General features: G+C 47.0%; 1 protein-coding gene across 2 annotated transcripts; it reads right to left on the reverse strand.

Moving 5' to 3' along the window:
* Window positions 1-433: 433 nt before the first annotated feature.
* ELMOD3 (ELMO domain containing 3) lies at window positions 434-27,729 on the reverse strand. 2 transcript variants are annotated; one of them, XM_046663337.1, is made up of 12 exons: window positions 27,667-27,729; window positions 26,386-26,677; window positions 23,352-23,429; window positions 22,793-22,862; window positions 19,473-19,541; window positions 18,397-18,488; window positions 17,049-17,172; window positions 16,659-16,781; window positions 12,849-12,979; window positions 2,307-2,383; window positions 1,921-2,048; window positions 434-1,445 (listed from the first exon to the last, which is right to left on the reverse strand). In XM_046663337.1, the coding sequence occupies exons 2-12, from the start codon at window positions 26,437-26,439 to the stop codon at window positions 1,243-1,245; spliced, it is 1,149 nt and encodes a 382-aa protein (XP_046519293.1). In that variant the 5' UTR covers window positions 26,440-26,677; window positions 27,667-27,729; the 3' UTR covers window positions 434-1,242. The 2 variants fall into 2 exon arrangements, with proteins under 2 accessions (XP_046519293.1, XP_046519294.1); XM_046663338.1 differs by lacking the exon at window positions 27,667-27,729 and adding an exon at window positions 27,045-27,133.
* Window positions 27,730-27,832: the final 103 nt, after the last annotated feature.

Raw genomic sequence — 27,832 nt, forward strand, 5'->3', positions numbered from 1 at the left:
TGCAAGGGCTGGACGATGGCCTCCCTGACTCGAGGGAGTACAGGGGACAGAGGAGCAGCGTAGTGGGGCTCTCGCCTGCTCCCCCCACCCCCCAGCTCAGGATACCTTGGCCTGGAGGCCCTTTTGCAAATGGAGCAACAGAGGCAAATGTAGGAAAAACCCTGTGTGGATGTCTCAAACCAGTCAATCTTAAGAGCCAGGGCCACCTCACCCTCTGGGTGGAACATGCAAGAGTCTGGGCCTGCAAGTGTAGGCTGGACAGCATAGGAACTCAGTGGGAGCTGGGTCAGGGCAGCGCGACCCTCTCTCCTGGCACCCATGACCAGTGCCGAAGCCCACCATGCCTTTCCCTGGCACTAACTGGGCCTTTGAACAACAGGACCACAGGAAGGCGCAAGGCTTGTCTTGGAGGAAAATACTTGGGACACTTAACCCAGAACAATTCTTTTATTCAAAAACTGCTGGTGTGTGACTTTCCTCCTTCCCTCAACCAGGCTAGAAAACCATCCCTGATGGGACCTGAACAGCCTCCATGGTGGAAGCCCAGCTGCTGGGCGGTTAGGATGGGCAGCAATGGAGACACCTAGCCGAGTGCCCGGTTCTGTATCATTAACAGCGAGGAGGAGGGATGGGGAGAGAAGAGAGTGGGACAGTGCAAGGCCAGAAACCCCTGATACTGGCCTGGTGGAGGAGAGGAAGGCTAGCCCAGCTGAGGTCTTGGGCAGCTTGCTCTGGGTCATGCTGCCCCCTGTTGGCTGCTGCCACTGCTTCCCTCTCCCTTCAAATTCTAACTACACAGTTCCTGTCCTAGGGACCCTCAGGGCCCGAAAGCCTTGCTGCCCAGGGAGTCTGAATCCTGACGCCTCTACGGGGAATATCCTTCAATGTAGGGAAATGTGGACCATCCAGATGGGGCTCTCCCACCTCAGGCCCCATTCACTCTCAGTGAGATTCCATGGAACCCAGCTCTGCAAACTGTAGCCCAGCTAAGGTTACGGCAAAGTTCTCCTTGCTCTGAAGGCAGCTCTGTGGAGCGCGGGTCAAGTCTAACTGCCCCAATGTTTCAATGGGTGAGGGTCCTTGGCTCCCCAGCCAGGCCCGGGAGCTTCCTACCTCCCTTCTGCTAAGATGGGAAGGGGCTTGGCCCAGCCAGGGTGCGCCTGCCGTGGTTTGCCATGCGCCCTCCAGAAGACCCTGGGGCCCAGCCTTTGAGTCCCTCTATCCGGCAGCCTCTGGGCTTGGTCAGATCAGCCATGTGCCTTCGGATGAGTGTGGGAGCAGGTCACACACGCCTGTGAAAGTGAGATCCTTAGAGTGAGGGGCTTGTGGCCCAGAGCACTTCTGTGCTCCCAACAAGGAGGCCTGTCCCTTTGACACTCTGGCCAAGTAGATCTCCAGGGTCTTGAGCAGCCGCCTCGGGCTTTTCTTGGCCAACACTTCCAAGTCTGGAACAGAGAGCATTGGGGAACATAAAGCTTGAGGGGGTTTTGGACTGCACAACAGTCAGGGCCTAGCAGCTCTACGGCGCACCCCCAGCCCAGATCCCATGGAGACAGGGGTGAAGGAGTCTTCTAAGATGGAGAGGTCATCAAGGAAGCAGATAGAGCCACAGGGACCACACACTCTGCCTTGTCCAGGACAATCTCAACTTTGAATGGTTAGTCCAACTGTTGGACCCAGCTTTTGATTCAGAAGACATGATCACCAGAGGTATAAGGCCAGAAAGGCAGGAGCAAGGTGGCAGAGAAAGGAGAGCTGGCAGATCCAGAGGGAGGGCTGATGGAGACTTTGGGAAGCTGGAACTTGAGAATGTGTGAATGGGGGTTAGGGGAAGGGAACTGCAGCCAAAACCACTCTGGGTCCCTGAACCTGGGGACACTAGGAGTTCAGGAGCTCGGCCTCCCGGAAGGAGGAGCATACCTTTGAGGACAAAGCCTGAGTCCGAGATGGTCTTCTGCTGCGTCCTCCAGATGTGCGCGAGGCGGAGGAAAGTGGCGGCGTAGAAGCTGTTCACCACTGGGATCACCTTCTGCTGCCGATTACACTCCCTGCACCATGAGGGAGGTGACCCGCTCAGCAGTGGACAAAGGCTGACACCCGGGTGCCCTCCAGCCCTCCTCCCCAGGGGAGCCGTTCCCCAGGCAGCCTTCCGTCTGAGGTCAGGGTTGGGGAGGAGAGAGGAGCTGGAAGACTGGTGCATGGGGACTTTCTGGAACCTCCAGGAGCAGGAGAGGAAGAGTGCTGGGGAGAATGAGGCAGGGGTGGGAAGGAAACGGGTGGCCGGGGTGAGCAGTCTGGGGACTCACCTGGAGAGACACTCCTCCCTTAAGGCCTGGATTGCGATGCGGGTGATGTTGATGGACATCAAGCAGAACGGGAATTGCTGGAATGGAGGGGGGGCCAGGTCAATGGCAACCCAGGCTCCTGCCCTCTGTGTTTCTGATCACCCACAACCTAGGATGGCCTGCAGGCAGTAAGAGCAATCATGGCCCAGGGGGAGCAGCTGATTTACTGATGCTTACACTTAATTTTCACAGTAATCTTCCCATTTTACAGTTGAGGAAACTGAGGTTCAGTGACCTTAAATAACTTTCCTGAGGCATTGGACCCAGGATTCCCATTGAGGTTAATCCGCTCCAAAGCTGTGCATAACCCCTCTGCTAGTTCTCCAACCTCTTCAACATCCCAACCCAACCCGCTGTGTGCTGCTCACGGACCATACCACCTCCTGGGCTCAGGATGAACACAAGAGTAGTGAGGCTCGGTTATCTAACTAACTCTATAGGTTCTTAAAATCTCTTCTCCCCTTCTCTAGGCTTCTGGTTTTTTGACTGCTCGTAAGCACTTCGTCCAAAAGCAGACAGAAAAAGTGCAAGTGGGCAGAAAGTCAGCCTTCACTTGCTGGCACCCACATCTCTCAATAACACAGAGGCCTGACAACCAGCTGCGCAGGTCGAACTCTCGAGAGGGGGCAGCATGGGGTCCAGCAGGGTGCTTCACCAGGATGGGCCTCAATCCCTAGTGGGGTCCGATTTAATGCTTTATTTTGGAGGGGCACATTCCTTCCTATTCTTTAATAACAAAAAACCGAGCAAATGGAAAGGGCTTTTCTCCCAGGGAATTGCAAATATTACACGTTAGTTTCTGCTCTTGTGCACACACGAGGACATCCACTGAGAGGGACACACAGATCAGCACATTCTGTAGTTTACATCAAGAGCCAAAGTCTATTGATCCCATCTGCTTCCCCGGAAAAGAAAAATCCATTCCATTGTGATGTAGAATTGTGCTGCCCAGTATGGTAGCAACTAACCACATGTGGCTATTTAATTAATTAAAAATTAAATAAAATTAAAAATTTAACTCCTTAGTCATCCTAGACACATTCCAAGTGCTCAATAGCCACATGTGCTTGGAAGCTACTGTACTGGACAGTGCAGACACAGAACATTTCCATCACTGCAGAAAGTTCTATTTGACAGCACAGAACTCTAGAGGGTCTTCTGGCTCCACAGAGATTTTTCTCAGGGTCTTCCATGACACCTGGATTCCAGATCTTGGCTTGGCCACCGGCTAGCTGTGTGTCCTTAGGAAGGCCATCCAAACTCTATTGAGACTCAGCTTTCCCATCTCTCCAAATATAAAAGGAAATAAACTTTGGGTGCTGTGCAGAAAAGAGTTAACACAGCAGGCCTGCTGTCCTTAGAAAGTCCTGCTTACAGGGCTGGCCCTTGCCTGGCATCTGGAAACTTGAATTTCAGGAGGGTTCCCGCCATTCCCTCAGGATGACTCACTGTGGCTAAACTGTGCAAACAATATGGTTTATGCTGAACACCTGCTTTCCTTCTATGATTCGGGAATTTTGGTTTGTGCTAGACAGATGGTGCGTGCAGGACCAGCCCCCAGTAAAAGCCATGGGTACTGAATCTCTACTGAACTCCTCTGGTTGGCCACATTTCACATGTTGCACTATTTGATGCTGGAGGAATTAAGTGTGCCCCGTGTGATTCTGCTGGGAGAGGAGTCTTGGAAGCTCTCTCCTGGTTTCCTCTGGACTCCGTCCCATGCACTTCTTCCTGTTGCTGATTTTGCTTTTGCTGCACTAAATCAGAGCTGTGAGTCCTCCCAGTGAATCAGCGAACCTGGGGGTGGGCCTGGGGACCCCGGCACAAGTGCTGTGCTGGGTAGGTCACTAATCATTACAAATCTCTACGAGATGGGTTTCATTATCTACAGTTTACATTTTCTGTTATCCCACCACCTACCTCAGAGTTGCTCTGAGGAGTAATCTGGATCCCATGTGCAAAGTACTAAGCACAGTGCTGGCCTAAGGAGGTGCTAATGAACGTCCACAGTTGTCATCTTGCCTCAATGTGTGTAGCTGGGCGGCAGCAAGGCAGTTACACCTTCGTGGATTGCCTATTTAATTATCAAATCTACGTGTGTGACAGTTCCCCTTCCCTTAATTTTTTTCAGTCTAAAAATATGAAAGAAGTCAGAGGGAGAAAGTCAAATACCATATGATCTCAGTCATAAATAGAAGATAAAAACAACAAAAAACCCCACATACAGACAGAGATTGAACTGGTGGTTACCAGAGGGGAGGGGGAGGGCAGAGGGCGAAAGGGGTGACTGGGCACATGTGTGTGGTGATGGATGGTAGTTAGTCTTTAGGTGTTGGACATAATGTAATCTACACAGAAATCAAAATATAATGATGTGCACCTGAAACTTACATCGTTATAAACCCATGTTACCTCAATTAAAAAAAAAGATAAATAAATATGGGAACAAGAATATGGTAGGAACATAATTAACAGAGGCTCTAAACCTAGGGTTCATTCGCTCTTGGGAACATTCTCATAAGGTCCACTTATTAAAAAGCAGTGAAAAATTGGAATTCAGATCTAAATGTCTTCTTTCCTTCAGCAGTTCCCTTGCACCTGAAAAGTGCTGCTTTCAGCTAAACTGCTACACTGAGGCTGTGTTTAGGGAACTGACTAAAAGACAGCAGAGCAAATCAGACCTACGTGCCTCACATTTGGACTTAGACACCTTTGGACACTGAAGCAGGAAGACCAAATTATCTTTTGGGCTGCTGCTGATGTGGCCCCAGCCCTGGAGATTCCAATTCAGGAGTTCCGGGGAGGGGCCTGGGCATCTGCATCCCCCTGGTGACTCTCGAGCGTGTTGCTGCCTGAGAAGCGCTGCTGTAAGCTGCCCAGCGGTAGTCCAGCTGCCAGGAGATGTGGTTTTGTAGGCCCGGCTTCACCACTTACTAGCTACCTAGCTTTGCACAGAAACACCTTACCTCTCTGATCCTCAAATTCCTTTGCTGGAAAATGAAGATTTATAAGGATCCATCTTTGATGGAATGAAATAACAGATGGAAACTGCATGGATGGCTATACGAATTGTACACGAGTAAGCATTTATAAGGTGCTTCCTTGCTTGCCAGCAATTAGCTCAACACGCCCTCTCTCTCTCAGTGTGGGTCCTTCTCAGGACAGTGTTGGCTACGCGCGTCCACACCGCTGGGATTTGTGGAGTCCTGGCGTTCCCACAGCATTTGTGGATTTTGGCCAATTCCTCTTCAGCAGGATGTACCACAGGTACCTAGAACTTTAGCTCTCTCCTGGAGAGAACACAATTGGCTGCTGGTAGGGCTGTATCCCCAACTGTTTTTCTGATCTTATACACGCCTCCTGGAAAACTCTGTGTTTTCAAGATTCCTAAGGGCTCACGGTCAAGTTTTACTTTAAAACCCTAGAATTATTTAGAGTTCAAGGAATTATAAAATAAAGCTGGCAGAGACTTCAGAATCATTTAGTCCAAACCCTTTATTTCACAGAAGAGCAAACTTAAGCCCAGAGAGGTTCAGTGAATTTCCTCGAATGATAACTAAATAACACTGTAGATGGAACTAGAATCTAGCTTCCTGACACTCACAGCACCAGCCCTCTTATTTTATTATATTAAGCTGCTATTCCTTATTGTCTGACAAGCATATTGTGGAGTAAATATATATCCCCAGTAAACTACACAAAGTCCTGTAGGTGACAGGACTGAAACAGACTGGTCACAGCGGTCAGTCTGGGTGCGTGACGATCAAGCCCCCAGGACTCCCTCTCTCATCTAGCTGTTCCCTCTGCCTGGGATGCTCCGCCCCCAGACATCTGCATGGTTTGCTCCCTCACCTCATTCAAGCCTGTCCTTGAAAATAAATGAAGATTCTGAGTTGGCAATAAGCCTCTACCCTGGCTTCCATATTTCTGCAGGAAGGTCTTACAAGAGAGCCTTCATAAATTACAAGACAGGAGACACTCAGGTCAGAGATGACTTATAGGAAATCATTAGCTGTAGGACCATTTCCCGCCTCTGGGTCTCCATTTCCCTACCTCTAAAATGAGGGGCTGGACCAGTGATTGCTAAGATACTCCTCGACCTCTGGGAGTCTGTTAGAATGAAGTGGCATCTCTGCAAGAGACTGCACTGTTTCATAAGCTAACTGGTACGGTTTTCAGACTTGACCTGGACATTAGCTCCCTGCATCATGAAGACCACAGAATAGGGGCTGGCCTGGTGGCATAATGGTTAAGTGCACACATTCTGCTTTGGCGGCCCAGGGTTTCGCTGGTTCGGATCCTGGGAGCGGACAAGGCACAGCTCATCAAGCCATGCTGTGGCAGGCGTCCCACATATAAAGTAGAGGAAGATGGGCACGGACGTTAGCTCAGGGCCAGTCTTCCTCAGCAAAAAAAAAAAAAAAAAAAGAGGATTGGCAGATGAGGCTGAGCTTCCTCAAAAAAAAAAAAAAAAAAGAGACCACAGAATATGCCCATGTTCTCAACTTGAGGGGTCCTGATATATCTCAAGACCAGTTACTCACCAAGTCCCACTCTTGCCTCCTCCAGTGTTTCCTGGAATAGACAGGCATACGTGAACCCTTAAGGTTTAATGGGTGTTTTTTCCAAAAAGATACAAATATCCAGTAAAGGTTAGAAATGAAAAACTGCCCAGGTGGCAGGAACTGTATGATCATTTGTTCTGTATTCAAGAAGTTTTGGATTCAAAAACGGATCTACCTTACTCATGGTTTTGTGTGTGTCTCTGTGTGCACGCAAGCGCAGGTATGTACTCAACTGATTTAAAAAACATAAGATGTGGGGCTGGCCCAGTGGTATGATGGTTAAGTTTGTGTGCTCTGCTTTGGTGGCCCAGGGTTCACAGGTTTGGATGCCAGGTGTGGACCTAGCACGGCTCATCAAGTCACTCTGTGGCGACATCCCATATAAAATAGAGGAAGGTTGGCACAGATGCTGGCTCAGCAACAATCTTCCTCAAGCACAAACAGGAGGATTGGAAACAGATGTTAGCACAGGGCCAATCTTCCTCACACACACAAAATTAATTTAAAAATTTTTTAAATAAATAAAAACCATAAGATGTATTTATGTATGCATGTAATATATGTAAGATGTATCAAATGTATGTGTACTCATGGAAATCATAAGTTCCTTTGATACTAACAGTCACCAAATGACTAACGTGCTTGGCACTTTACATAGTTTATCTCCAACTTAGAATAACTCTATGGTTGGAATTATTTTCTCATGTTATAAAGGAAGAGCTAAGGCTCTGAGAATTAAGTAACATGGCCAAGAACACTGTGATTACAACAGTTTGTGTTTGCATCTCAGGCTGGTCCGACTCCAGCCCTCTAAGGTAAGATGATCAGATTAAAATGCTGCAGGTCTGACCTCTAGCCACGCATTCTTGGGCTCCTTTCCTCCAGGCAGCATCAAAGCACAGCCCCATTCCTGTGAAGTGCTACTGGGGACTGGGGTGGGCCTGTCACCATGGAAGACCCCTCCTATCAGAGTCAGGAGAGACCCAGTGACACAAACATACGTTCAGAGTTCTGTCCATGGAGAGGGCTGAGAAGCAGTGAGATCTTTTCTGTTTTTTGAGGCAGATTAGCCCTGAGCTAACATCTGCTGCCAATTCTCCTCTTTTTGCTGAGGAAGACTGGCCCTGAGCTAACATCCATGTCCATCTTCCTCTACTTTATATGTGGCATGCCTACCACAGCATGGCTTGACAAGCGGTGCCATGTCCGCACCCGGAATCTGAACTGGCGAACCCCAGACCGCCGAAGCGGAATGTGCGCACTTAATCACTGAGCCACCGGGCCAGCCCCAGCAGTGAGATCTTAATAGCAGTGAGAACACCTGGTGCTCAGAGCTTGGTTTCTAAATCTCATTTTCCAGTGAAAGGAACAAGAACTCTGTAGAGAAGTGGTTGATTCCAGGGCTGGGAATCATACAGGGAAAATACAAGACGAGCCCAGAGTACCTTTTGGTGTCCAGAAAATAAAAAAGTGCTCAAAAAAAGATAGGGCCTGTTGAAAGAGCACAGGTGCCAACCTGAAAGAGTTCCTAAAATGGCCAAAGCTGAGAAAACTTGAGCAACAAAATAAATAACGATAGTGTTGGGTTATAACCCATAAAATAAATATCCATGAGTCCACACTGATATAAAAGGTAACCAAATAAATAAATGGAAGAGCAGAAACAATTCTTTCTTACAGAAGAATTCCAATTAATAAATGTAGGAGGAACGAGGGAAACAGAAAACCACCATTAGAACAAAGTTTGAAGGGCTGGCCCAATGGTGCAGCAGTTAATTTCGCACGTTCCACTTTGGTGGCCCTGGGTTCACCAGTTCAGATTCAGGGTGCGGACTACGTACCACTGGTCAGGCCATGCTGCTGCAGGCATCCCACATATAAAGTAGAGGAAGATAGACATGGATGTTAGTTCAGGGCCAGTCTTCCTCAGCAAAAAAGAGGAGGATTGGTGGCAGATGTTAGCTCAGGGCTAATCCTCCTCAAAAACAAAAACAAGAACGAAGTTTGAGAGATATAGGATATCTACATAGTCTCAAAATACCTTCCCCAAGACAGGTTTTAATTACAAAGGAAAAAGTAGCAACTTTACAGTGGAGAAACCCAGCAGAGATCACCTTAACCACGTGATCAAGGTTAACCTCACCAGTAGCAAGAGATGTTGACGTGCTCCTGTCGTGTTCTTGCCAAAAGTGCCAAACCTCAATCTAATCATGAGAAAATACCAGACAAACCCTTATTAAGGGATGATCTATGAAACAACTAATGAGTCTTCTTCAAACATGTCAAGGTCATGAAAGACAAGAAAACACTGAGGACCTGTTTACATGTTGGAAGAGACTAAAGAGACATGACAACTAAATGCAACATGGTAACCAGGGACAGGAACAGAACATTAGTGGAAAAAGTGATGAAATCTGAATAAAGGCTGTAGTTTACTTAATAGTATGGTACCAACATCTGTTTCTTAGTTTTGATCATTGCGTCATGGTTACGCAAGAAGTTAACATTAGGAGAAACTGAGTAAAGGGTATATGGGACTCTGTACTACTTTTGCAACTTTGCTGTATATCTCAAATTATTTCAAAATAAAAAGTTAAGGGGCTGGCCCTGTGGCCGAGTGGTTAAGTTTGCGCGCTCTGCTGCAGGCAGCCCAGTGTTTCGTTGGTTCGAATCCTGGGCGCGGACATGGCATTACTCATCAGACCACGCTGAGGCAGCGTCCCACATGCCACAACTAGAAGGACCCACAACAAAGAATACACAAATATGTACCAGGGGGTTTGGGGAGAAAAAGGAAAAAAAAAAGTTAAAAAAGTCGCCCAGCACACTGGACAAAGACTATGCCTCTCCAAGACGCTCTGCCTGAATAGCTAGGGGTGAAGGTGGGGGTCTGAAGCACCCACCCCTTCCTTTATCCCAATGCTCGGCTTCATCGCCCCCACCATTCATCTTGAATGTATCGGGGCTAATCTCATTTTGCCCTTTACATCTTTTTATGGCGGTTACTACAAACCCCGCCCCCAGATTCCCAAGTCATGCTGGCTCCCTAACTCCAGGGCCCACAAGGCTCCTAGTCTGTGCCATCTTTCATTCCTCCCAATTCCCAAAACCCGGCCACTGTGTCCCAGCACGATGATAACGATCAGGGCGCAGGGCCCCTGCCACCCTGATACTGACGCCATTATCAGCAAATTTCCCCATAAATATTCAACCTATGCTAAAACCTGGCTCTCTGCAGAGGATGACATGTTGCCTGCAGCTCTGTCAAGTGCTGGTGGTTCTTCCTCCCTTCACCGGCCTTGGAGGTGGGCAAGAGATTCTTTGCTACTTTCAGACCATTCGGCCCCCTCTTCCCTACAAGCCCCCAGCTTCGAGTTTCATGTTCAGGTTACATCACTCACTTGCAAATTTTCTGTACATTCGAAATTATACAAAAATAAAAAGTATCAAAAAATATCCTTCCCCCATCATCTACCACCTCCTTTTTTTGTTCCCCTTTGTAACAAAATTTCTGGAAAAGGCTGTTACGGCGTCTAATTCCACCCTCCTGTTCCCTCTAAAAACCCAATCTAAACCAGGGGCTTTTGTTTCTAACATCCCACTGACAATGTTCTCATCAAGGTCCTCCAGACAGAATCGCAATTCTTAGTCCTCTGGCAGCGCAGTCTAACTCAGTTGGTCATGCCCTGCTCTTCACACAGCTTCCAGAACTCTGTGCTCTCCCGGTTCCTCGACTTTCCTCCCCCCTTATTCCTATCCCCTTAATGAATGTTAGAGTGGCTCAGGGCTCAGTCTTTGGTCTTCTCTTCTGTCTACACTCATCCTATTGAAAAATCTCCTTCCCGTTTCACGACTTTAAAATATGACCTATACCAGAACCCCCTGGAGGGCTTGTTAAAACAGATTTCCTGGTGCCATCTGTGGTTTCTGATTCATGAGGTCTGCAGTGGGGTCCCAGAATTCACATTTCTAACAAGTTCTCAGGTGATGCTGATGCTGCTGGCCTGGGAACAGCATGTTTAGAGCCACTGGTCAATGCTGACAATTCCCAGATTCTAATCTCTAGCCAGACCTTTCTCCCTAATACCATACTCATACATCCACTTGCTTACCCAATATTTCCACTTGGAAGTCTGACAAAGTTCTTAAAATTTTTATGCCAGACTGAACCCCCCAAACTTCCTCTTTCTTTTCCATTTCAATTGATGGCCACTCTGTCTTTCCAGTTGCTCAGACTAAAAACCATCATTGATTCCTCTGCTGTTCTTATACCCATATCCAATCCATCAGAAAAACATGCTGGCTCTGCTCTCTTAAGCCCATATGCTCGAGATTGTACATCCAGAATCGGACCACTTCATACCACCTCCTCTGAAAATACCCTGGTCCAACCACCATCATCTCTAACTTGATTAGAAAAGCCATCACTACAGACTGTTCTCAACCTAGCAGCTGGTAGGCTCCATTTAAAAATGCTTAGTTGGATCACGTCACTCCAGGCTGCTGACACCCTCATTTTACTCGGAGTAAAAGCAAAAGTCCTTAGCAGAGTCCACCAGCCCAATGCCATCCGGTCCCCATTGCCCCATGATCTCCTTTCCTACAGCTCTCCCATGCTCCTTCCGCCAGTTGGTATCCCTGCTATTCTCTTACTTGCCACAAACTCCTTCCTCAGGATCTTTGCTCTAGATGCTCCCTCGCATGGGCTGTTCGTTCCCCAGATCACAGCTTGGCTGACATCCTCACCTCCTTCAAGGCTTGGCTGACGTCTCACCTTCCCTTTTTTTTTTTTTTTGAGGAAGATTAGCCCTGAGCTAACATCTGCCGCCTCTTTGTGCTGAGGAAGATTGGCCCTGAGCTAACATCTGTGCCCATCTTCCTCTACTTTATATGTGGGACGCCTACCACAGCATGGCTTGCCAAGCAGTGCCATGTCCATACCTGGGATCCGAACCAGCAAACCCCGGGCCGTCAAAGCGGAAAGCATGCACTTAATTGCTGCGCCACGGGGCCAGCCCCCATGAAGTCTCACCTTCTTGTGAGAGCTCCTCTGACCATCCCATAAGTACTGTAACCCCTGCCCTCATTCTCCTAACCTCACCCTATTGTTCTTTGTCCTTAGCAGTCACCACCACTCACATGTTCTCCCATTTATGGATGCATTAGGTTTACTGTCTTGCCTTCTCTGCTAGAAGGATCTCTGTCTATTTTGCTCACTGAGTATCCCAAGCACCAAGAACAATAACCAGCACAAGGAATGCTGAGTAAATATTTGTTTAGTGAATAAATTCCAGGTCCTGTGAATCTGGGACAGATGAATGGCAGGACACAGATCACACTTGTTTCTAAACTGGCAGGACTACCACCTTTTACTACCTGGGAAAAACCCTTAAACCCAAACCCGGACAGCAGGCCTGGACAGGGACCAAGGGCTGCGGAAGCCACTCCTGGCCTGTCAGTCAGTCCACGTGTCATCTGACCCTCGGAGGCAAACCTCCTCTTCTGGGGCACATACAGGCTAACCCCGTCCTTTAGGATCAGGAGGGCCCACCGATACTGTGCAAGGACTTCCTCAGGGAGGGCAGTGTGCTGAAACGCTGACACCATGGTTGTGCCTGGTGCTTTTGTACATTATCTCATTTAATTTTCCCAACTATCTAGCTGAAGTTTCCATGATTTCTCTTCTACAGATGAAGGAAACGAGACTCTGAGGAGTTGAGGCACTTGTTTGAGACACACTCTAACGAGTGGTGGATCTCAGACTCCAGTGCAAGTCAGGCTGAGAGGGGAAGCCTATTCTGGGTTTACCTCACTTGTCCTGAGAGCCCTCAGCAACTGGAGATATCTACCCGTGAGGCCCTTCTGGCTGTCCAGGAGAGCCCTGCACCCGGGTCCTAGCTTGACAGCCCTCTCCTCTGGCTTCCCACCAAAGCCCCACCTGGATATGGTGACGAGACAGGCGGAAAATCTCCTGGGCCATCAGCAAGGTCTTTGAGTCCATCACCAGGTACAGCAGATGCAGGAGGGCAAGGAAGCCTGCTCCCCTCAGATCTGTGGCTGGATTTGCTCCTATAACAGAAACCATGGGGAAATTGAGGGTGACGGTGAGCAATGCTTCACGGAGTCCCTGCTCCTGTGAGCTTCAAAGACATGGTTCCCTTCATTACAGGCCGAGTGGGGAGACTGGACTTCCACCTCTGCCTGACTGTAACGAGGTGTCCTTAGCTCCACCAGGGTGGGTCAGAGAAGTGGGGAGCTGGAAGTTTTATTTCTCTCTAGTGCTACGGAGGCCCCCACCCCCCTCTGAGATGTCAGTGGAAGCTACATGGAAAGAGTAATAAGGCACCCCCGCCTCTTCCAGCCAGTGGTATCAGTGAAGTCAGTCAAATGGGGTACCTGGATTTCCACCCCCAGCCAGCAGTAATCAGGTGACATCCCCCTTCCACCACTGGTTGGTGTCAGAGGATGCCTGCTAAAATAGAAGATTTATGGGGCTGGCCCTGTGGTCGAGTGGTTAAGTTTGTGCGCTCCGCTTCAGCGGCCCAGGGTTTCACTGGTTCGAATCCTGGACGTGGACATGGCACTGCTCATCAGGCCATGCTGAGGTGGCGTTCCATATGCCACAACTAGAAGGACCCACAACTAAAATATACAACTATGACTGGGGAGATTTGGGGAGAAAAAGCAGGAAAAAAAAAAAGATTGGCCACAGTTGTTAGCTCAGGTGCCAATCTTTAAAAAAATAAATTAATTAAAATAAAATTGAAGATTTAAATAAGATCCAGAGTGTCATTATGTAATATCCCAAATGTCCAGGATTCAATAAAAAATCACTTGTTACACCAAGAACTAGGAAAATCTTGTTTGACTGAGAAGACAATCAATAGATACTAACAGTGAGACAACTTAGATGTTGGAATTCTCTGACAAGGATTTTAAAGCAGCTGTTGTAGGCAGAATCATGGACCCCCAAAGGTCCTCGTCCTAATCCCCAGAACCTATGAATATGTTACACTGCATGGCAGGGGGAATTAAGAGTGTAGGCAGAGTTAAGGTTGCTAATCAGCAGATAGGGAGATTATCCTGGGTTAGCTGTGTGGCCCAAGGTATCAGAAGGGTCCTTAAATGTGAAAGAGGGAAATGGAAGCACAGAGTCAGAGAAAGAGATGTGAGGACAGAATCAGGCTCAGAGAGATACTATGTTTCTGGCTTTGAAGAAGGAGGAATGCAAGTGGCCTCTAGAAGGGGGAAAAGGCAAGGAAATGGATTCTCCCCAGAGTCTCCAAAAAGGAACGTGGTGCTGCTGCCAGCCTAATCCCACGCCAGTGAGACCTGACAGACTTCTGAACCACAGATCTAGAAGATAATAAATTCATGTTGTGGAGCTGGGCCGGTGGCCTAGGGGTTAAGTTTGCGCACTCCACTTTGGCAGCCCATGGTTGGTGGGTTTGGATCCTGGGTGTGGACCTATACGCCACTCATCAAGCCATGTCGTGGTAGCATCCCACATACAACATAGAAGAAGACTGGCACAGATGTTAGCTCAGTGCCAACTCTCTCAGCAAAAAGTAAAAAAAAAATCGTGCTGTTTTAAGCCACTAAATCTGCGGTAATTCATTGCAGCAACAATAGAAAATTACTATAGCAGCTATCATAAAAATGCCTTTGATAAGCAATTACAAATACACTTTGAAAAAATAGAAAGCGTCCATAAAGAAATATCAGACATAATAAGGCAGAGCCAAATAGAAAATTCAGAACTGAAAACAAAATAACTAAAATTAAAAACTTGCTGGGTGGGCTCAACAGCAGAATAGAGACAACAGAGGAAAGAATCAGTGAGCTTAAACATGGAAAAATAGAAATTATCCAATCTGTTGAATGACAGGAAAAAACAAAACAAAACAAAATAAACAGAACCTTGGAGATCCCTGAGCTATATCAGAGATCCAAAAAAGGGAAAAGAGCCTCTGGGACCTGTGGAACAGTAACAAAAGATCCAGCATTTGCGTCATCAGAATCCACAAGAGAGGAGAAAGTGTGAGGCTGACAAAAGCACTTGAAGTAATAATGGCTGAAAATTCACCAAATTTGGCAAGACATAAACCTACAGATTCAAGAAGCTGTGCAAACCCCACATAGGATAAGCCCAGAGAAATCCACTCTAAGACACATCACAGTCAAACTCCTGCAAACTAATGACAACAACAACAAAAAGATCTTAAAAGCAGAGACAGAAAAACAACTCCTTGCTTATCAGGGAGAAATAATTCAAATGACAGCAAATTTCTCGTGAGAAACCGTGCAGCCCAGAAGGAAGGAGCACATTTTCCAAGTGCTGAAAGAGAAGAACCGTCTCCAGAGAGATTATCCTCCAGGAGTGAAGAGGAAATCAAGACCTTCTATCACCAGCAGGCCTGCCTTAGAAAGCGGCTAAAGGAAGTTCTTGAAACAGAAAGGAAATGCTAAGAGAAGGAATCTAATCCTGGAATATCAGAAAGGAACAAAGAACAATGGAAAGAGCAAATATATGGGTAAACACAACAGACTTTGTGTCTCCTCTTGAGCTTTTTAAATTGTTTGATGGCTGAAAAAAAAACCATAACACTGATGTGATTCTCAGTGTAGAATGAGGAGAGATTTAAGACAATAATATTATAGATGAGATAAACAATATACATTATAGATAGTAAAGGGACTTAAACATGTCTATACCAAGAGACTACCAATTAATCATGGGTTCATAAAGTTTCTGGGTTTTTTTTAATGTAACTAATTTAAGACTTTGAAACAATTTTTTTTTTTTTTTTTGCAGGGAAAGATTTGCTCTTTGAGCTAAGATCTGTTACCAATATTTTTGTCCCCAAAGCCCCAGTGCACAGTTGTATATCACAGCTGTAAGTCCCTCTAGTTCTTCTATGTGAGCTGCCACCACAGCATGGCTACTGACAGACGAGTGGTGTGGTTCCACGACCAGGAACTGAACCCGAGCCAGAACCACCCCAAAGTGGGAAGAGTGCTGAACTTTAATCCCTAAGCTGGCTCTGAAGTTTCCTTTTTAAATTAAGATATTTTCCTATTCTTTTTTTTTTTCTGCTTTATTTCCCACCCCCCCCGTACACAGTTGTATATCTTAGTTGCAGGTCCTTCTAGTTGTGGGATGTGGGATGCCGCCTCAACGTGGCCTGACGAGCAGTTCCATGTCCACGCCCAGGATCCGAACCCCGGGCCGCCACAGTGGAGCGTGCGAACTTAACCACTTGGCCACAGAGCCGGCCCCTTTTCCTATTCTACACAAATGTAATTTGATATGATTTTGGAAAAAACAGTAGCACAATCCAAAAACAGGTGAAATCATTTTGTTTCAAAAAATAAAATAACACAAAACAAAATTTTCATCAATATTAAAAGAAAAGAAGAAAAAGAAAAAACTAGACTCCAAATCATATCACTCCAATGGTATCCATCTCACTTAAAGCAAATGTCTTACGAGGACCTGCAAGGCCACAAGTGAACTTTTGGCCTGTCACTGTCTTTCCACTTCAGCCATACTCTTTGCTATTTCTCAAACAGAGTAAGCAAGCTCCACCTCAGGGCCTTTGTATTTGCTGTACCCTCTTCCTGGAATGCTTTCCACCAGATATCCCGTCTCATGGCGCTGGCTTGACAGGAAGAGGACTCTGGGCTCTCACTCTAGTCCTGGAATCAAGGATCAAGGAAAGAAAGATGAACCATTCCTCTCTCTTACCCTGAAAGCCCAGATCTTCCCAGTGGTCTCCGTGGAGGGCACAGTCAAACCTGGAGCCGGTCAGCTTCTTGTAGATGGTCTGGAGGACTCTGCCATGCACTGGGTCTTGGCTATCCAGGCCACCTGCCCCAAAACACACCCCCATTCTCTGTCAGATTGCCCCTCAGAGGAGGACTGAGTGCTTCTCAGAGAATAGTTCAGCCAAGATAGATCTGGACTGTGCTCAAGACACCCTGTTCTCCTACATTTTTACCCCTCAGCTCCCACACTCCCTCACAGTGTGGTATATGCAAGACCCCTGGCTTAGCCTCAGCAACAGGGTGGGCAAACAGTGCTCTCTGCGTGACCATATGCGCAGGGCGTGCCTTGCGGCCACACCTGTGTACTCACACTGAGCAATGGTCAGGACCAAGTCCCTCTCTTCACGGAGGCCCTGGTGGAGCTTTGGAGGCCCGAAGAGGCAGTGCCGGAGGGCGGCAAGCCCAGTCCTTCGAATAGTTGGCTGGATTCTTTTCTGGGGAAGAAGTTGCAGGCAATAGGCAGAGTGCTGGGTTCACCTGCTTTAAGGAACTTACCGTCAGGCTCAGTACAGGGGCCGTTCTTGCAGAAAGTAGCTCCCTCCCACTCACTGGCTGGGCCAGCGGAACGGGCGGAAGCTGAGAAGCCCCTGCTGACTCTCTGGAGACAGGCTCCTCCAGCTCCCAGGTTCTTTGTAAGCAGAAAGAGACATTCCTAAACATAGCCGTTATCAGCCAGTTGTCTGCATTTGGTCCTTTAAGCTTTTCCAGAAGTACCTATTCCACTGACTGCCAAGAAGGCTGGAGGCGGCTCGCGGTGGGGACTGCCCCATGTGGGGACTGCCCCATGTGGTCTGACAGAAACCCACGGTTTCCCAGCAGGGCCGCTTCTACCCTTTCTATGTCTGTCTCTGTCTCGCTCCATAAAGGACATAAATTATGCCGTCCTCTCAGCTTCCAGGATGAGAGAGCCAGCGGGGAGCGGAGTTCAGGGGCCACCTTTAGGAGCTAGATACTTCCAAGGGGTAGCTGAAGCCTTCCGTCCCTTCCTCATCCAGCCCCTCCTAAAGCACGTCACGCCGACTTCTCACTGCTCAGGTCTTAGACAGTCTGACTGTGGTAGCTTCTGGCTTTCTGGCTCCTATAAACCAACTCAATTCCCGTCTTTGCAGCCTCTCTCTTTTGAACCAGGTTTTAGGTTGAAGATCTGAAATCGCATTCCTCTAAACTTACTCATGGTCACTCAAGATGCCCCAGAAAGCCCGCCAGCTTTTATTTTCCTCAGTGTTCCTTCTTTTTCCAATCCCATATTTTTTAAAATTCCCAAATAACTTCCAGTTCCTTGAAGATCTTCCTACATTGGTCGTGAATTACTCAGCTCTCTGGTCGGGTTGCCTTGCTTCCCCAAGGAACTACCTGGCATTTGATTCCAGACCTCCCCCTCCCTAAGGGGGAGAGCACGGAGCAGCTACACGGACCCCTGGATGACAGGGCCATAAGAGCTCTGGGGGCACAGTCCCAGAAAGGCCACCGGGGCCCTGCACAAAACAACAGTATTTGGATACCCAGGATCCCGTGTCCCAAGATTTCTTAGGTGAGACAGGGCCCTCAACTGGAAGCTTCCATCTTGCTTGCCCGGTGCCCTAACCTGGTGGGAGAGAAACCTGGCTCCTGGAAAGAAGGTGCTTTGCTTGCAACCCCAAACCTCCCTCCTGGCATACCTTGAAGGAGGAGAGGTCCACGGTCTGGAAATGCTGCAGGGCCTCACTGAAGGAGATTAGCTGCCCAGGCTGGTCTGAGCTGGCCTGGCTCCCTGTGGAAAAAGGAAAGACACTCCAGGTAGTCATTCTGTCAGAAAATGTTTCAAAGGCCTGCTGGTTGTCACCTCTAAGCCAAGCACTGACTTCCAGCTGCAAACATCAGACACCTATGGCTCCAACCAGTCCTCCTTCAAGGAGCTCACATTATCTGCTGGGCCGACACCCTTTTTAGACTGGGCTGTTCAGAGGCTTGCTCGGCTAACCTCTGCAGTGAGCAGGGACAGATCTGCCCGGCACGGGGCTCCCTAAATTTCACTCCTCTGTGAGGGGGCAGGCCACTGACTGGAGTAGGTTCCCATGTAGGAGGGTGCCAAGGTTAGTACAGGGGCCTTTCCTAATTTCTACTTTGCCCCTTTCTCACACCCTGTATAGGAATGACCCCCTCTCCATCCTTTGTTATGGTTCACCGAGAATTAACTTAGCAGGTAGCAATATAGGTGATGACTGACACAGTCCACCATAACATCTCTCTAGGAGCTTAAGTGGGGCTCAGTAGATTTGGGTCCTAGTTCTACCCTCCTATAGCTCCTTCCAAACCTCTCAGAAAGGGACGTGAGCCAATTTTCACCCAGCCCTCAGAGCCTTCCAGCAGATGGTTTCAGCCCCATCTCCAGGGACCTCCTTGTACAGTGAACAACCTATTCAACCTTACGCAGGTGCCCTGGCTGCCTCCTCCACCCATCTGCTCAACCTCATCACCCTGCAGAAGCTGACCCTGACCAAGGTCTCCCTGTCTTCTCTCAGGGCTTGGTAGATGGCAGCCCTTTCCCCATGGCGTTCATTCCCACTTCCTCCAGAGGCAGAATGTCATCATCTTTGGATTTGGAAAAGATATTTCACTCTATATCACGTAGCTAAAATAAGAACAACCAGGGATTCTGCCTCCTAATCCCAGGGTCACAGAAACATTAGCCACACGTGTGGACGGTGCTGTACTGGTGGCTGGGCTGTGGAGTCAGCACCGTTCCTGCTGTTACCTGTCTCTGGCTGGATGTTGTCCACAGCTTCCCATTCTTCTTGGGCTCTGAGCACCTCTGCACTCACAACTGCAATAGTGAGAAAAGGAGACCCTCTGAGATCTAGGCATGTCTGGACCACTGTCACGGCCCTCACCCTACCTGCCTGCCTTGGGTCTTGTCACCTCAGATCCCCTCTTCACATGGCTGCCAGAGGGAGCTTTCAAAAAGGCAGATCTGATATCACTCCCCTGCTCAAAACCCCCCAGAGATTCTCCGTAACTCTCAAGATAAAACCCAAACTCTTCAGCCCGGTGTCTAGTACCTTCACAATCTGGATCCTTCCTACCTCTCCAGCTCTGCCCCGGGGCACAGAGAACTACTTGCAGTTTCTCAGCGCCCCGAGTCTTTGGTGCCTTTGCACAGACTGCTCTCCCTCTGCCGAAAGTCAGCACCCTGGTCCTCTCCCCTTCACCTCCAACCCCTGCTGGGGTAGCTCCTTCTCATCCTTCAGTTGACTCTGATATCAGCTTCACCTGGATGCCTTCTTTGACCTCACTAGTTTGGATTTGGAGCCACTTCTCTGGCAGATCCGGACACCCAGTACCTCCCACAATGTTGTCACGGTCTCTTCCACTGCACTGGTAGCTACGTGAGGGCAAGTAATCCAGAACCTAGCTCAGTGCCTCACACATGATAGGTGCTCAACAAACATCTGATGAATGAATGAAAGCACAATAAAAGGGGAAAAAAGCAGAAGAAAAGCAGCAAGATAGGTTCTCTATTGCCACCACACAGCCCTTTTCTCCAAACCACAGCTGTTCACTCTCTAGTCTGAATTGTGAGTGGCGTGTCCTGTCGTTGGCTTTCCTCTTTGCCAGAGAACACTCACAAATAACGAGAAGGATGGAGAGACTGCAGTTCAATACCCAAACCATGATCCCCTGCAGCCCTGGTAGTAAAAGTAGCTTAGGACTGCTCCTCTCCGCCTTGCCGTCTTAGCTGAGGATATCACATGACAATTAACTGTCATGAAAGTACACTTGTAAATTAAATAAAGTGCTACCAAAACCTCAAACCACTAACAGATAAAGAGAAAGAGCAAGTTGCTGGGAAGCAGTAGACGATAGCTGCTGAAAGGCCACTCTAGAGCCACGTTCCTGGAACATTTCCTCTCCACCGCTTACCAGCTGTATTTCTTTGGCCAAGTTCCTTAACCATCTGTAATCACTCATGGGACTGTTGTGAGAATGCTCTATCTCCTTAACTGCTTAGGGGAGTACGTGGCCCAAAGGTAAGTGCTCAATACATGTTAGCTGGTATTACTGACACAGTGGTGGGTTTGGGTCTAGTGGGGCAGTGGATAGTGGTAGCAGGTGAGATGCATCCAGGGTCCTGAATGTCTGGACCTCTAGGAAACTCAATCTTGCCAGCCCCAGTCTGGGGTAGCAGACACTGAGCCTCAGGACTTCCAAGCTGGATAACTTCAACAGAATACAGAATATTCGACCTTGAATGGTGAAGAAAACAAAACTTACTTCCAGCATGCTGGACCCTTGGGAGATTAAAAGGAGGGACAAAGCGGCTGAACAAAAGGAGTGGAGTGGACAACACAGTGACTGCTCATCATGACACTGAAGAGGAGCTCCTTGCCTCACCTATGCCCAGCTTTCTTGACTCTTCACCCTTCAGATCCTCATTACATGCAACTTGTCAATCTCACCCACACACCCTCAGCCTCATACAACTTGATGAAATGTTGTGAGTGGGGGCAGAAACCTCACCAGCAAGGGCATGGGAATTTGCTATGACCGGAGGGAAAGTCAACAGAAAGCACAAGGTCTCAACTAGCAATTGCAGTCTGGTGCCTAAAAACTGGAGACAAACGTGCAATCCACGTAAGAGCATCTCTTTCCTTTCCTCTTGGAACCAGGCAGACTCCTCCTGCATCTGAACATGATCCTGACATAAATACTATTTTCCCCTTGACCAAGAGAAGAAAATGGAGGCATAACACAGATCTTCAGGATAATAAACACAGCTCACATCAGTACAGTTTTTTTTTTCTTTTTTCAACTGCCTCCCTTATTTAGGTTCTCTTCCACTTATTCAGAGAGTAAACAGTATTGCTGCCTTAGTCAGCCTATTAATTTAAATTAGCTGAGAGCAATCTGAAAAAAATTGTAATTATTTAATATGATTAAAAACATCTGGCACATAAATGCCAGTTGTACTGAAATATAAAATATTTTGGCACGAATAAACGTTAAGTTTGTCATGACACGGTAAAGACAAAATTCCATGAAAGGAAACTTCATAAACCTCCAAAGAATTTTTCTGTTAGAATATTTTTAACAAGCCCCAAATTTCTGGAAATTACATTTTCAGTTTGCAAAATTTAAAGTTAACAATACATACCAACGAGAACTCACTATGACTTACATTCTGTGAGCTGAGCACTTCACACTATCTCATTTAATCCTTATAAAATTCCCATCATACAGGTTCTGATACAATCCCTGTTTCATTTTTTAATTTTTTTTAAGATTGGCACCTGAGCTAACATCTGTTGCCAATCTTCTTTTTTTTCCTTCTTCTCTCCAAAGCCCCCCAGTACATAGTTGTACGTAAGTCCTTCTTCGTTATGCTATGTGTGACGCTGCCTCAGCATGGCTTGATGAGCGGTGCCATGTCTGTGCCCAGGATCCAAACTGGAAAAACCCTGGGCTGCCGAAGCAGAGTGCGCGAACTTAACCACTCGGCCACGGGGCCGGCCCCCAATCCCTCTTTTATAGATGAGGAAAGTGAGAGCTGGAAAGGTTAAGGAATGTGCTCAAGGTCATGTAGTGGTGGGTAAGAGAGCCAAGGTTTAAACCAGAGATACCTGACTCCAGAACTGGTGTTTCCTAATTAGTGAATGTGCCTTTCTGTGTAACAAATTAGGAAGTGGAATGAGCTTTAAACATAGTATAGGAAAGAACCAGGTAAAGTAGATAAAATAAGATACGTTTTCAGTCTTTTCACATACACTGTCTTGTTTCATTATCATAATATCTCTCTGAGGATAAAGGAGGTATTAATATTTCCGCTGCAGACACAGAGATTTCATGATTTGCCCAAAGGCACACGGTAAGCCACTAGGAGGGCTGGCAGGGATAGATCAGAACTCAGGTCTTTCAACTCCTGACTCAGGGTAGTTTCTAATTTTCCTTGAAGAATGCTAAATCTATAAAACTCTGTAGGACAAGTAGTGAGAGAAAGTCAAATGGTGAAAAGTAGATTCATGGGGAGCTCTGAGTTGGGTCCCACCCAGGCTCCAAGGGCCCTGATGGGGACCTTACCGCCTGGCTCCCATCCATCAGCTTCTGCTGTCAGGGCCCGGAGGATGCTGTGGTTCTTCAACTCTGAGATCTGTAGGGGCAGCTGACCTTTAGTGTAATGGCAGAATGCACATCCCCCCATCCACACCAGCACATCCCACCCGCTGTACTGAATGTCCTTGAAAGGGAGGCCAGAAGGATCTAGTCTTTCTCAGTAGGTCGATTAAAGTCAATCATAAAGAGAGGCAGATGGAAAACTCCAACTATGATGTAGAAGCTGGATGATATGGGGACAAGTATATGCCCTCCTTGAAAAATAAACAAAAATTCACACAGCTCAGTTGAGACTGTGGTGTGCCTTTGGCATTCCCACTAGACTTTACATTCTGCTTCATTATAGGAATTATCTCATTAGATAGAGGTTGTTTTCCATGTCTGCGCCCCACGCCTCCTTCCCCCGAGTATGAGCTCCTGGAGGGCAGGGTCTATGCCATCATGTATCCCGGGGGCCTGGAACCACATAGGAGCATGCAAGAAATGTTTGTAAGGCAGGAGGTACTGGGGTGTGGGTGATACGTACAGGAAGTCCTCTGAAAGCCAGAGGAGCACTGTTGTCTGCGTCATATGGTGGAGAGCACCCAGCACACACGCTTTCAACCTGTAAGACAAACCAGGGTCAACCTCCCAGGCACAAATCAGTCACTCAAAGATGACACCTTAAATGTTGCACCTTCTCCCAATACCACACACAAAAACTGAACTCCTGACAAGTCAACTACAAGGAATACTATAAGGGAAAACTTCTGTTTAATCTAGTCTTAAGAAAAACCTCAAAAAGTTTAGTTAATGTTATCTCAAAAACCTTATACAGATGTCTTGGCTCTGCTAAAGGTCTCAGAGCTCTGAGGAAGCAGAGTTCAGCGCCGGCAGTTTCCTCACTTCTGGACTTTCTGCTCAGCCAAATTTTTCCCTTATTAGAGCTTCACAAAACCACTTGACCAACTTTTTGCAATTCATATCATCAATACAGGACTAATTTTCCTAATATGTTAAAAAAAAATCCTATGCATCAGTAAGGGAAAAAAACCCCAACCTAGTAGAAAAATTGGCATGGATATGGACAGCTTACACAAAAGGAAATATAAATCATTCTTAAACATATGAAAAAGTGTTCAACCTTACTCATAATAAGAGAAATGCCAAATAAATGTCTGAGAATGTTTTCACTTATCATATTATCAAAGATCAAAAAGTATGATAACACTCTGTGTTGGCTCAAGTGCCAAGTGTTAGAACACCCTGGAGAATAAATGGTTACCGCTTCTAGAGCTTGACAATACCTGATAAACTCACACGTGCTTTGCACATTTTGGGCCTGGGTAGCAGCACTAGCCTATGTGTCCTTTAAACCATGTGTCCTTAAGGCTCCTTGTCTGAGCTACATGCCAGCACTCACAATGATAACAGCCCTGGGCTTGGCCAACCCAGCTGTTTTCTCATGGAAGAGTTAGCACAAAGACCCTCGCAGTCTGAGAGAACACAGATGCCCTCTAGGGGGGGCTCTGGTCCTTGGAACGCAGGTCATACAGGGATGACCCCCCTTGGCAAGCACACAGCTTTTGTTCCTCTGCCTACTTAAGCAAGTTTCTCTCAGGGAGCCGTAGCGGTGTCCATTTCTGTCCAGTCGGCCACCACTGGACCTTCCCTGTAAGTAACTCCCATTAAACCCATATGTCTCATTCGCTGTCTCTGGGTCTTTTCTTTGGTCTCTCGGCAACCTATCCCACACTACTCCCCCAGATGGGCATGTGGTGGACCAGCCTGCAACTGCATTCATGCACAAAATGACACACAGTGTCATTCATAGAAGCACTGTTTATAATAACAAAAGGCTAGAAAGACCCTAAATGTCCACTAAAGGACTAATTAAACAAATTAAAGCATACCCACTTAATGAGCTGCTATACAGCCATAAAGAAGAATAAGAAAGTGCTTTATGGACAACATGGAACAATCTTCATGATACATTAAGTGAAAAAGCAAAGGGCAAAGTATACACTATTTTATATATATCATATATATATAATAGTGTATACACTATTTTAACATTTGATTTTTAAAAAATACATAAACCTATTTGCTTGTCTCTGCAGAGACTATTTCCAGAATTATACCCAAAGAAATAGTAACTTTGCCTCCAGCAGGAAAATTGGGTGGCTGGGGGACAAGGGTGAGAGGCAGTTTTTTTCACTATATGTACACCCTCTGTACTTTTTGGAGGTTCAACCATGTGAATGTGCTATTTTCTCTAAAATAAATAAAAGAAAAAATAACAATTAAAAGAAAATAACTATAAAGGAATCATCGCTTATGTCAAGGCCCTGGAATGCTAGATTATCCCGTTACTCTAATCCCTCCTACATATTTTTGCCAACTGACAAACACTTCTTAAACACAGCTTTGATTTCTTTATGCCCTGGATGCAAGAATGGATCCCTAAACACACCACAGCTGAGCTCACTCCTCCATAACTGGCCTCACGATGCCTAAGCACTATTATTTCTCACACTGGCTTCAGTTCCTCTCGCCTCCATCCCTTGGGCCGTGTGGTTTTCCTTCAGAATACACCACCTCCACCTGCTCTGTGTCCTCTGGCCCCTTTGAGATCACAGTTCCATCTCCTTAAGGTGGCCTACCTTACCAACTGGGCTACAATGGTCTCTCGCCTCTGTAAGTCCTATAGCCCTTCTGTATGCAGTACAAGTTCCTCTGCAAAACGCCTATCTCCCCACTCAGACTCTGTTGCTTTGAGCCAGGAATCTTCTCTTACACTTCTTTTCTATTTCCCACACCCATTAGTACTAGGCACAAAATCTGTCCTCATCTTTTCTCATAACGTTCTCATACGTTCCTATGGTGATTAGCCGTGCTGAACAACTCCCTGCAGCAGTCTGTGTACTCAGGACTCATTTCATCGTGCCTTTCCCTCTCCAGTTCAGACCCTTCCAGCATCCAAAGACCTCCCTCTGGAAGAACAGTTCGCCTGTCTTAGTATACTGAACAAAACCTTCCTGGATTCCCAAAGCAAAGGCTTTGTCCCAGTTCTGGGCACTGGAACCCACAGGCTCCACTCAAGACCCTTTCTGAGCAAGGTAGTGAGACAGGTAAGGAATGCAGAGTCAGTTCCCAGGCTCACACAAAGACACATCTCATTAAACATAGAGCCCTGAGGACAATCAGGTCAAAGCAAAGCAGGTATTTGACAGAGAAAAGGTCAGTAAGCTAAACAACTCAATTGACGAAACACAAATCTCTTGCCAGAATCTTCATTGACATCCCCCTCCCACTCGAGCAAATCCAAACCAAAGTTCTACGACCCACTTGGAAAGCCAATTGACCCAGAGATGAAGAGAAGATTCTTCTACTAGAACCAAGAGAACAATAATGAGCATTTTCCTAAACATTTCTAAAGCCTCACATTCTCTTGCCAACTATCTATTGCCGATATCTGGCAACTATCTCTTGCCAATAATAGGAATTGTTATTACTATTTTTTTTATTAATGATATATCCCAAACCAACATCTTCTTTCCCAAATAGAAGTGCTTGCTTACCTGTCCGTCTCTTAATTCTTTTTCATTATGGAAAGAGCAAGATTTTTCATTCATGACTCAAAATCATTTGTTCCAGTGAGCTTTGACCTTGGGCTCAGAAAGGCGTTTAAAAATAAAGTCTGAGGTTAGAAGCTACGGGGGGAGCCAGAGATCCGACTGCTCTACCTTTGCCTTCCTTCTTGGTAGTCATTCAGACTAAGGGCAAGAAAACAGTCCCTTTGTGCCATCACCAGCATGTAGGAGGTTTCTGCAAGTACTGAAAGAAGTCCCTGAGGTCTCTGAAGCCTCAGCCCTGCAAAAAAAAAAACAAAAAAACAAAAACTGGTTTCATCATTCAGTTATGCCTCTGTTGAGAAAAATTGTCTTTAAAAATCTTTAAGCAGGGGCCTTCCCCGTGGCCGAGTGGTTAAGTTCGTGCGCTCTGCTTTGGCGGCCCAGGGTTTCGCCCGTTTGGATCCTGGGCACAGACATGGCACTGCTCATCAGGCCATGCTGAGGTGGCATCCCACATGCCACAACTAGAAGGGCCGACAATTAAAAATATACAACTGTGTACCGGGGGCTTTGGGGAGAAAAAGGAGAAATAAAATCTTAAAAAAAAATCTTTAAGCAGCTGTAAATTTATTCTTAATAAATAAGTAGCTTAAGCAAATGCCTACCTCTTACTACTCATGCCATTGGATGGAAAGAAGGGATGCTTCAGGAGTCTGGGGGCTGGGTTCTCAGTGTCCAGAAGGCAGGAGCACTACTGTAGGGGGTGGGGTCCATTTCTGATAATGAAGTTACTGGGATCTGGGGCAGCTCATGAAAGGGATGATAGGTGGCACCTTGGCTGGTGGTCTTGGCTGAAGTGCTTAGGCTTTGCTTAGGTCTCTGACACAGGTTGGGTATGGGGGCGCTTCTAATACTAGACTTGGGCCTGTGATGGTAGAAACTCAAAAGCAACACAATGCCTACTCTTCCTCAGTTATCACCAATATTGTACACGGGGCAGCTACCTAGACAGTTTGGCTACCTCGAAGTCTTTCATCTCAAGTTGTCCACTTCAGGGAAAGGGCTAGACAAGCCCATACCTCCTCATGTCATCTGGGGCCTCAGCATCTACTTCTGTTTTCGTTCCCTCCTCTTTGACCTCCATGACAGCCTGTGACAAAACACTCCCACATGACCCAACCTTGGGAAGATGACAGGCTGGGATAAGAACAGCAATCTCAGGAGGGCTCTTCTGTTACTGTGTATGAAATGAATCAAGCAGGGTAGAAGCATGACTCCCTTACACACCTGCTAGTGCCTCCGTTCTGGGTGGAGCACTGCTGGGGGCTTCAATAGGCACAGTTACTACCTGAGTCAGAGAAAGAACAGAGCAAAAAACTCCGTCAAGCAAGCAAGTACCCGAAGTTACTTCATAACTCCTACCAATACTAGGCAAGTTTCTTGTAGTTGGGCC

Source organism: Equus quagga, chromosome 5, assembly GCF_021613505.1.
Source record: "Equus quagga isolate Etosha38 chromosome 5, UCLA_HA_Equagga_1.0, whole genome shotgun sequence".
Classification (NCBI taxonomy): Eukaryota; Metazoa; Chordata; class Mammalia; order Perissodactyla; family Equidae; genus Equus; species Equus quagga.

Excerpts from the sequence above, each read along its gene's own strand:
- ELMOD3 (XM_046663337.1), bottom strand. The coding sequence starts at position 26,439 with ATGAATGAAAAATCTTGCTCTTTCCATAATGAAAAAGAATTAAGAGAC. Across the intron at positions 22,863-23,351 it reads TGGCTTTCAGAGGACTTCCT|ATCTCAGAGTTGAAGAACCA; the intron begins GTACGTATCACC and ends CTGCCCCTACAG. Across the intron at positions 2,384-12,848 it reads TGTCTCGTCACCATATCCAG|CAATTCCCGTTCTGCTTGAT; the intron begins GTGGGGCTTTGG and ends CCTCCATTCCAG.